At 35.0% G+C, this 11,430-nt stretch overlaps 2 protein-coding genes across 2 annotated transcripts in view; both read left to right on the forward strand.

The window, feature by feature from the left end:
• Positions 1-11,430, forward strand: part of LOC309701345 (T-lymphocyte surface antigen Ly-9-like) — a 31,226-nt gene that overhangs the window by 8,936 nt on the left and 10,860 nt on the right. The gene's annotated exons all lie outside the window — the stretch shown is intronic.
• On the forward strand, positions 964-11,173 carry LOC309700186 (uncharacterized protein; the record flags this gene model as incomplete). The annotated part of the gene is made up of 14 exons (XM_082523634.1): positions 964-1,024; positions 1,334-1,624; positions 1,731-2,021; positions 2,592-2,671; positions 3,206-3,380; positions 4,802-5,107; positions 5,417-5,493; positions 6,197-6,365; positions 8,160-8,459; positions 8,558-8,637; positions 9,154-9,331; positions 9,439-9,495; positions 9,625-9,702; positions 10,295-11,173. 14 exons carry the CDS (start codon positions 964-966, stop codon positions 10,369-10,371), a joined length of 2,220 nt encoding a protein of 739 aa, XP_082379760.1. The 3' UTR covers positions 10,372-11,173.

Genomic DNA, 11,430 nt, shown 5'->3' on the forward strand with positions numbered 1-11,430 from the left:
GCTATTTATTCTACATTTTTGTGTTTTCATTTTTGCCAAAATGCATATCATCAAGAAGCCTTACCTCTACAAGAAACAACTAAAACCACCCTTGTGGAAACAAAGCTACAATTAGCTGAGGTTTGAGAAGGGGCTGAACTACTTCAAGCTAAAAATAGGTGTGCACTTTCTGCTGTGACAGTGTAGCAGCACAAAAACAACATCCACTCAGGGAAAAACAAAAGCACAACTGTCATTTATGTGCATGAGTATCAGATCTTTCATCATGTCAAACCTTCTGAGGTAAGAAGTTTAAACTTCTACACGAGAAGAGCTTGTATGTTTTAACTGCAGCTGTTTAGAAATAAATGTTTATGAAATGTGTTCTTCCCAATTTAAGATTACATTATCATATTACACTCAATAAAGTTTTGAATCTCACTCACTCTTAATATGTAAAGTCAAAGTACAAAATCAAAATAAGTCACCTTTTATTTATTTTTCTCCCATGTACCAAAAACACAGGAGTGTATTTTAAGATTTAAATCGTGTCCCGTTTTAATAGGAAAGCAATGAGGAAACAAATGATAGGATGCTGTAGCAGAAACAAAAAAAGTCAGATTATACATACAGAGTTATACAATATCAGCAACTATAATACTATAATAATAGTATTATAATACTATATACTATATATATACTATTATAATACTATAATAAGAGTATTATAGTTGCGTCACTACAGTAAATCATTATGGTGAAGCAACAAAACTAAAATAGTAGATGCACAGTCTGTGTTCTGAGTATGACTTGTTTTGCTTGATTTGTTTTTCATCTTTGGTGTACAGAAGGCTTCTTATCACTTGCTTTTAGAAACATACATGCACATATTGTACATGCATAAAATCTGTGATAGTGCTTGGGAAGAAAATAACCTCAGTGCTGAAAAGCAGCTTCTCTGTTCAGCTGAATTTGATTGAGAAGATGGCCTCTGTTACCACCACCGCTGTGTTTCTGCTCAGCCACTTCTTTATTGCCTCCACAGGTACGGTACAGCTAATCTATTATTCCATCAGGTTTTTATCTTAAGCTTTAAATTCCAAACTTTTTCATTTAGATTTACAAGGCAAAAGTATTTTTAACATGTCATCTGCCAACTTAATCATTCTTGAAGACTCCAACATATACCATAGAGGTCTGCTGTCTTGTAACACCTGTAAAATACCCAAAACATGCCATGATGTTTTATACTGTTTCTATATCTGATGATGTGTTGTCATCATAATGTTTCATGGCTTACCTATTTTTGTCATCTAGCTCTTCTGTCATTTTCCACCTTTCTTTCTGTTCAAAGACTCTCAGGATGGTTGTGATGAGTATGCAGAAACAGGCACAAATTTTACCGTGCCACTTAAACACACTTTGAAGGAATCTGAGAACCTGAGATGGTTCCACAACACAACAATAATCTTTAATAGCAAATTAGACAAGGGGGGCAAAGGAAAAGATTTCTTTGTTGAGTCAACTGGATCACTGAAGCTGACAAAACTCACAAAGGACAAGTCAGGACTTTACACCCCTATGGTTTACGATGAAGATGGAACATATGTAGAGGATTTACCGAGCTTGAGCTTATGCATATTAGGTAGGTAACAATAAATGAACGTGCTTGTTAGAGTTTATATAACACGGCTAATCAAATTTTTCATCTGATTCTTCTGTTTTTCGTCACCTTTCTTTCTCTTTCAAAGACTTTCAGGATGGTTGTGATGAGTATGCTGCTGCAGGCACAAGCTTTACTGTGCCACTAAAGCACAAGTTGCAGGAATCTAGTAGTCTAAGATGGCTCCACGTTACAAAAATAATCTTCAAACGCAGAAAGAAACAGGTGATCACAGGGAAAAATGAAGATGTTGATTCAACTGGATCTCTAAAGCTGACACAACTGACCAAAGACAAGTCGGGACAATACACCCCACAGGTTTATGATGAAGATGGAGTAAGCGTAGGGCATTTACAAAGTTTGCGTTTATGTGTATTAGGTAAGTAAAAATAGTTATGTATATGTATATGTATATGTATATGTATATATATATATATATATATATATATATATATATATATATATATATATATATATATATATATAATGCTAATTATATGAAAGTGGTTTCTGTTACAGATCGGTAATAAAGGGGATAAAGTAAGCTAACAAGGGGCAAACAAGCGGGTAATAATGTGGTAATTTCAAAGTTATTACCACTCTACCACAGGTAATTGAGTGGTAATAACTTAGAAATTGCCACATTATTATGTTCTTGTTTCTTCCTTATTACCGTACTATTACCACTTTATTACCAAGCTGTATGTCCACATTGTTACCCCAGTTTTGGGGCCCTATTACATAAATTTCAGAGTAATATTACTCAACTGTAACCATTGTTTTTATCATGATATTACTTGGATATTACTTGGTTATTACTTTGGTAATTGCATAGTAATAACTAAGAAATTACCACATTATTACCTTCTTGTTTGCCCTTGTTACTCCACTATGACCCCTTTATTACTGAGCTGTAATAGAAAGTGCTACCACATTTTTTTTTACTCAGATCGTGTGCAGAAGCCCAACGTGTCGGTGAGGTGTACAGACTCTAAGACAAATGTCAATTTTACTTGCAATGTTGGTCAGGTGAGAAAAATATTTCATGTGGTTTACTGATATTTTATTTAGAGTATTTTTTTTTCAGACAGTTAACTCATATATAAATGTTAAAATAATTTGTAGACAAAGACTATCCTCACCTACTCTCTCTGAAACTCAGCATGAATTAAATGAAGATAATTAATTATAAGCATTCAAACACAGATAACGTTTTATTTCTATTCATTTTTTCATGATGTAGGTGTTTCAGTTAAGGCCAGTCATGACGTTTGCTGTGTTGGGCTGCTGTAGGCAGTTATTCTCTTTTTCTCAGGTTTTTAAGTCATAGCATGAGTCAAAGGACTCAAATTCCACCAATCACCTTTTCACAATTCTTTTTAAAGATTTTTTCAAGTTTTTGAAATGACACTTACTGATAAAGACCCTGAGATATGGAAAAGAATTAAGAATAAGTGTTCAAAATGTGTTGGTCTGTTCTTGAACTTTTCTTTGGTTTATGTTTTATGAGACATATTCTTAATGACCCTACAGCTCATCAATAAATTATATTTTCTTTTACAGAATGAGAAGAATTTTATGATCGACTGGTTTATCGATGATGAAAAACTGGAAGAAAAAGAGAAGACCCTGACGAGAGTAGCCAAAGATGTGGCAAATGCCCGTTTCTCTTGTAATGTTTCTAACCCAGTCAGCTCTGACATCAGTCTGCCTGTTCAACAAAACTGCTATGAACTCTGTAAGTATCCGGTCTTTAAGTCTGACGTCATTAGCCATGTCTGGGCCCAAACTCCGCTGCAGGTCCCTAAGTCAAACGAACGGTCACTGCAGCATTACTGAGAGTTGAAAAACTCTCAAAAACTAAATTCTTTCATGTGATAAAATGATCAGCGTTGCTGCTCTACCAGGTGTAACAATAAAGTTTAACATCCAGGCATCCATGAAAACAGAATTTATGAAATTTAACAGAGTTAGAAGTTAGCAGGGAGTTAGCTCGCTAGCTTCCATCTAAATATGATACACCATGTTCTAAGAGTTTTCTGAAACAAATTCAAACGTACAGCTCTGCTATCACTTTCAACATAAATGAAGACAGGGAAGTAAACAGCAGTGACGTTTGTAGGGTTACTGAAGTTGGGCAAGCTGGTATTTAATGATGTGTTGCGTGATTGCTAGCGACACAGCTATGTTAGCATAATATAAACAGTGAGGCTCGTGGGCGAACGCTAACAAACGGAGGACTTTTTCCACTCAATAAAAATTAATGTGAGGTTCCCAATGGTCAGGGACAAATGCACTCGAATGGCAGGATGCTGTAAACGGACCAAACTTCAGTCAGCAGAACAACTGACATAATCCATCCACAATACAAGGTTAGTCATTAATATACTGCTGCATCGGCTGTAGTTACATCGTAAGGGTTTAAAAACGGAACTTTGAAATTATTAGCAGAAATAAAACCTGAGAGAAGCCGACAGTGATCATTGACTGTTTTTAGGGGCTTGTTGAGATAAAATAGAACAAGATACAAAGCATTAAAACATGTTAAAAACACAACAGCCTTATTAAATGCAGACTACTTTGGGCCCGGAAGCAGGATTCATCACGCCATCACTTAAAGACCGGATTAGGTTATTCAGTTTCAGTTCCAAGTGTCTAAACATTTACAAATCAAACACATTATGCTTACAAGTGCTGACAAACTGAAGTCATTTTCAGTGCATATTTAGATTTGCAATGCTTGCAGATTGTGGTCTAAAGGTCGACAGCAAAATATGGTAGAGCATTGCTTATCTTATTGCCTTTTTTCACCTTTCTTTCTATTTCAAAGACTCTCGGGATGGTAGTACAGTAAGTAAGAGACGCAGGTTTTACTTTAAGTGACTCAGATGACCTGAGATGGCACCACAACATAATAATGATAATAATAAAATGATGATATTGATTCAAGTGGCTCTCTAAAGTTGACAAAACAAAGTTGACAGTACAGTGCTATGTTGTTTCAGGAAGAGAGAGGAAGTGTGGGGTTGTTTACAAAGTTTGCGTCTGTGTTTATTATGTAGATCAAGTTGTCTTCTTGTCCCAAATTTTTGTTTTATGATTCATCTAATTTGTCATGTGATTGTGTGTTTTTTTTTTCTTATTCTTTCTGATTCAAAGATTCCCAGGATGTTTGCAACCTGTACGGTGCAATAGGTGACAACATTGTTGTGCCTCTGAACCACAAGCTGGACAAAGCGTCAGTTTTAAAATGGAAGCACAATGATACAATAATCTTTGAGCAAAGAAAAAACAAATCTCCTAATCCCATATATGTCAAGGGAAAAAAGGACGACATTAATCCAGATGGATCCCTAAAACTGACAAATCTAGATGCAAATGACTCTGGAAACTACATCCCAAAGGTTTACAGTCAAGATGGAGCATTAGAAAGCAATATGAAAATCACACGTTTATGTGTTTTGGGTAGGTGACACCAGATTAGAGTTATTCTGGTTCTATGAATATATAATCTTTCCTTTTGCATTACTATTTATACCTTATCTGGAGCAGAGATAAAAGGTTGCAGTCACCTGAAAACATGCCACTGTGTTACCTTATCAGCTGAGTGTTTTTACAAAAGCTGATATAGTTTAATAATGTATTTTGCTACTCATTAAATGTGTATTGATGAATCGGCATCTGTTATTAGTTCCTGTGTATTCATTGTTTATTTAATAATTTATCAGCAGTACTTTCTGATGGTATTGCTATAATCAAATCTTCTCTTCTCAGCCCGTGTACAGAAGCCCAAAGTGAAGATAATGTGTCCAAACAAGTCAGAAGTCAAATTTACTTGCGTTGTTAGTCAGGTAAGAATAATATTTCATGTCTTTAATTTAGATTTAAATGACAATGTTTTCCTCTGCCTAAAATGCTGATGTTAACCATTTTAATTGGATGTAAATTTTCCATGTAATTTTGTTATATAAGTACAAGATAAAATGTTACATTTAACAAAATCTGGTCAAATGAAGTGTACTTGATTGGTGTACATTCAGATTATACCAGGCATATTTTCCTTAAAGTTTAAATTAGCTTAAAGTTTACTGTTAACTTCACCAACTCTTTCAGAGACGTCCTCATCCTCTGGAAGATTTACCTACACTTGCTGATAAAGATACTAAGATATGGTTAAGAATTTATTTAGGAGTGATATTTTCCCATCTTTGTAATTTTGTAATTGTTTGTGTTTACTAATTTCACACACTAATAAAAACAAACAAGAGCACTTAAAGAGTGCAACTCCCCCTTAAGGGCAAGGGCTATACTAAAACTTGGTGTTCTATGATGATGTTATTACAACACCCTGGCGTCAGTCTTCTTGTATTACTACATGCTGATGTCTGACCTTTGACCTTGACATATTACACATTCAATTTTGCATTTTATTATCTTTACCCACATGACTGAAGCAGACTTGGCTGAACTTTGACTTCTATAAGCTGTAAAAACTTGAGGTTTAAGATTAAACCCTGAATGATGCCAATCCATGATTGATATTTTCTTCTGCAGAATGATTTTAAAATCGAATGGCTGATGGAGGGTAAAAGGTTGAAAGAAAAAGAGATGACACTGACAAGAGTAGCCAAAGATGTAGTAAATGCCAGTTTCTCTTGTAATGTTTCGAACCCCGTCAGCTCTGAGCTGAGTCAGCCTGTTCAACAAAACTGCTATGCGCCCCGTAAGTATTTGTTTACTCAATTTCCCTTCCAACTGTCTAAATATTGACAAATCAAATTCATTATGGTTACAATTGCTGACAAACTGGAGTCATTTTTTTGTTTTAGTTTTAATTTTCGTTCAACTTTTGAGACTTTTTAATAATAAAAAATACAAAGTTGCACTGTACTGCAAAGCTGAGTCACTTTTACTACACGTTTATGTGTGCATGGCTTTTATGCAGACTGTGGTGTGAAGATAGAACATATAATTATCCAACCTCAAGTGACAAGTGACAAGGCAGGACGCCCACAGAGTTTCATTTCATAGTCCGCTGTACAATCAGTCTGAAGGACAAACGCTGTTGCGTGTGCACAAAAATTTAGAATAGAAAGGAAACCAACCAAACACAAATCAGTCTATATAGGTAATAACTAGTATTCGAACAGCTCTAAGTGACTAGGCCTTTAGTGTCAGACGATATTCTAAAACATCAGCTGACTGTCAATGATTCGTCAACTTAGACATTGTATTATATTTTGCATTGTGCATTGTACTGGACCCCCCTCCACCCACTCCACCTTTTGACAGACAGTGTAGTCTGTCAAAATAATGTTTAATATTTAGTATTTGCTGTTATATTCCCATATATCATTGTGATGTTGTTTATTGTATTGCTCTCGTTTTCTTCTGCTTGTTTTCTTTTTTCTTTTTCAACAGGTGATCCAGGTGATTGATATATGTAGTTTTTATTTTATTTATTTATTTATTTATTTTGTCTGCTTATTTAGTTGGTTTTTGTTTTTTTGCCATTGCTATTTGATCATCAGTAGATCGCTTTGTTATTTAAATTATCCTGATTAAATTAAGAATTTTCAAATTACTTTTAAGTAAAGAACAATTGAATTTGAATCACAAACTACACCAACCTTTTGTCGTGAAAGGAACGAATATGTTAAATTACTGTCAAGGCTGCATTCATTAAAACTTTAATCACCGCTTAAAAAAAAAAAAAAGACAGACAGTGTAGTTTTGTAAACAATCAGAGAAATTGTAGGTAGACAATTTATTAAAATGTTCTGTAACGCTAAAGGTTTGGAAGGTAGCAGTGCTTGTGCTATATGTTTGTATTTAGAGCCAATGCTACCTGCTAAGAAACCTCCTACAGGTAGACTAATGTCAAAAAAAGCACAGTTTAAAGAAAAATAAGAAAATAAGCATGAAATGTTTCTACTAGGCAGGTTTATACTGTATATAGGGCTGATATAACCAGGGGTGCACATAGGTGGTCCACAGGTGCGAATGCGCTTTCAAAATAAAAGACGCGTACCAGCTAAGAAGTTGAAACGCACGTTTGCATACATAAGATTTTCTGGAGGAGGACAGACATTTGTTTAGAACTCTTAAAGATGTCGGAGAAGCAAACTCCTTTAAGCAATTACTGTGGTGTTCCTCCACCTCCAAAGAAATGTCAGGAGTTTGAACCGCAAAAGAAGCGCGTATTCTCGGAAAAGTGGTTGCAGGAGGTGAGCTGGCTTCAAACAAATGATGAACACACAGAGAGGTGGTGCAGAATATGCCGTGGAAAATCCCACTCTAGTGGACAAAAACTGTCCGCTAGAGTGGTCTGAGATGCGGTGCAGATATATAGTAGCGTTGAAACTATGAAATGCCTAAAATTAGAGCTCTAAAGTTGACATAAAAAGATCATAATTTCATTGAATATTTGATAAATATACTTATAACTGTACAGAGCTTTTCTAACATGGCTAACCTAAAGTTTCTGATGATACTTACTTCGTTTTCTCTTTCAAAGACTCTCAGGATGGTTGTGATGAGTACGCTGCAACAGGCTCAAGTTTTACTGTGCCCCTTAAGCATAAGTTGCAGGAATCTGAGAACCTGAGATGGTTCCACAACACAACAATAATCTTTAATAGCAAATTAGACAAGCGGACCAAGAGGAACACAAGGAAAGACTTCTTTGTTGATTCAACTGGATCACTAAAGCTGACAAAACTGATGAAAGACAATTCGGGACAATACACGCCTATAGTTTATGACGAAGAAGGAAGAAATGTAGCACATTTACTGAGCTTGAGTTTGTGTGTATTAGGTAGGTAACAACCCATTGTGAATATGCTTCTTCTAGCTAAACAAATATACTTAGAAAAAGGTTGATATAATCATTTTTTCTTTTCTTTTTTTACTCAGACCCTGTGCAGAAGCCAAACGTAACGATGAAATGCACAGGCTCTACGATAAATGTGAGTTTCACTTGCAGTGTTGATCAGGTGAGGACAATATTTAATTTGAGTTCTTTTCAAACAGTTAACACATATCATGCATTTTAGGAATCTGTAGACAATGGACTTTATTTCTTTTCCCCCCCAAACCGAGCATGATTTAAACTGTGCTGACGACAACCATTCACTCACAGATGCTGCTGTATCAATGATGTTATGATTTGATGAAAGTTGGGCTGCTTCTCATGCTCTTTGATCACATCATTAGTTAATGACGAGGTGTTTACAAGTGGCTCAGACACCACTATACTGCCTTTTCAGAGACTTCCTGATCCTCCTTGATATCTAACTCCACCTACATATGACATGTCTTTCATCAGATATGGAGAGAGATCAATTTCTCAGTTTTTCTGAGCTTTCTTGTTTTTCATATATGCTTTGCATATTTGTTCATTTAAACCTTAAGAAAATAATAAATATCTTAAAGTATTTTTACTTTCCAGAACTTCTACACTTTTATTTTTAACTATTTAATTAATATCTTAATCATAATTTCTTCTAAAGAAGGAAAACTATTTGGAATATAAATGGCTTACAACGGATAAAGAGTTAGAAGGAAATCTGATAGACACGCTAACAAAAAAAGCTGAAGATGTGATGAACCTCCCCATCGCTTGTAATGTTTCTAACCCCGTCAGCTTTGCCATCAGTGAGCCTGTTTACCAAGAATGCTTAAAGCTTTGTGAGTAGTATCTACAATTAACTGTACTTTAAAAGATTGAAATGACAATGTTATGATACTCATTTTACAATAACCTTAGATTTTTCTCTTTGTGTTTTACTTTGTAGATGTCGCTGGTGAAAAATCTGGACCAAACATCTGGGTTTTTGTGCGCTTTGGAGCCGGTAGGTTTCAACTTCTGTATAAAGCCCATACATTTTTTATATAAATGCTGAAATAAAATGAGCACATTCTTAATTTTTTCCAGTTTTTTACAAGTAATACAATTTTCTCTTATTTTTTGCACTCATCAGGTTTTTTTCTGTTGTTGCTCCTCACTGGCATTGTTTGTGCAACCAGCCTCACACAGAAAAATAAATATGCAATAAGAGGTAAGATTTATTATTTATGTATGTTTGCATTTATTTATATTACGATTGATATTATTATAATTTATTTTTAAAAAAAAAACCTCTGATCTCAGGTAGAAGCTCAAGGCCAGTTTATGTTACACTTGATGTCTCTCATAACCTCCCAGTCACTATTGTGCAGTACGTAAAGGTTACTTGTGGAGCAATCAAGGCTCAGTGTTAGGACCATTTAATTAAATTATTTATAATTAAATTATTTAAATGTTGGGGGGAACAAACACAGTTTCTACCTTTTTCTTTGGATATTTTTTCCCATTTAATACCTAACACTTATTTATGTGTGAGACTCTTAATGTTTAATTTCAAATTATTAATTTGGCTGTGTTGTGATTATTTTTTTAATTATAGGGTTACAGGGTCATTGTTCTCTTAGTTATAAAATCTGTATTTCTGTATCCATGCAGTCTATGGGGCACAGAAATGTAATACAAACGGTTACATTTCTATTTCTTAACACAGAAACTAAATATCATGCACAGATTGGGTGCAGTAATTTCATGTAAGGTATGGTTGTAATTATCCAGGTGCAACCTGTCTGTGCTTATTTTAATAGACAAGGAGGAGTTTCCTTTGAGCCAGTCAGGAACAGAGACAACAGCAGCAGCAGCAGTTGGTCAGCTACACAAATAAAGCTTAGAGCCTGACTTCTGTGGAAACTGGTCTGGAGAGAGAGACAATCATTATCCCGTCATCCAGGCCTCAGACAGGCTTTGACTTTTAAATCTTTCATTTTGAAGGAAAATATCTGCAGTTTCTGCTGGGCAGGTTCATCTTGGCTGTAAGAGGACTTTTGTAGCATAACAGATGTAATTTCTCATGTGATTCATGTGATTCTTATTTCTAATTTAAAAACTCTCAGGATGACAGACAATATCTTTGTTGTTGTTTACGTCACGCACTCAGACTATGCGTCAGATCAAAAGTCCTGCCATCTGCAGAATAGAAACAAGAGCGAGGACCATTTGGTTTGAGACAGACCAGATGAAATGTATGACTGCAGCTATTTAAAGGATTTTGATACGATGATGAGCTCACCTGAAATACTCTGATTGGCTGATACACAGATAAGGGCAGCCTTGGCAGAGACACCCATCGAGAGAAATCATTTAACAGTACAATGTGATGTTTGTTTGTTCTGCTGCTGCCACAAACTCGCTCCATCACAAGATCACATCAGGACTCAAAGAAGAAGCCAGAGTTTTTTGTGACAATCAATCAATCAACCACATACTCAGATTGAATTAATAATGCCCAGGAGCTGCTTTCATCCCTGTTCTTCTTTTACATACATAAATTCTACTTTTTAGTCTTGTAACTTAAAATCAACAACTTCACAATCATGACTGATGTGAGTATAATCACAAAATAATTTCATTTAATAAACAAAATTCCTCAAAAATATGTCTTATATATGAAATATGATGGGATTGTACTTGTGTCTTATTACAGGAGGTGAAGTCGTTTTACTGTTGGTCATCCAGCTGCTCACATACAGTATAGTTCTATAAATTCATATTTCATGGAGTATTACAGTTATAATACAATAAGGGTTCTTCCAGTTTCACACATATGTAATGCAATGGCGCCACCCTGTGAACAAGTGTGAGTAGTGTAAGGTACCTTTTTTATATCATTTTGTAGTTTTACTGAATGTAATTTTGAGCTTTTGAAGAAGCAAATTAAGTTATT

This window comes from Aulonocara stuartgranti, assembly GCF_965226115.1.
Source record: "Aulonocara stuartgranti genome assembly, chromosome: 23".
In the NCBI taxonomy this organism is placed as follows: domain Eukaryota; kingdom Metazoa; phylum Chordata; class Actinopteri; order Cichliformes; family Cichlidae; genus Aulonocara; species Aulonocara stuartgranti.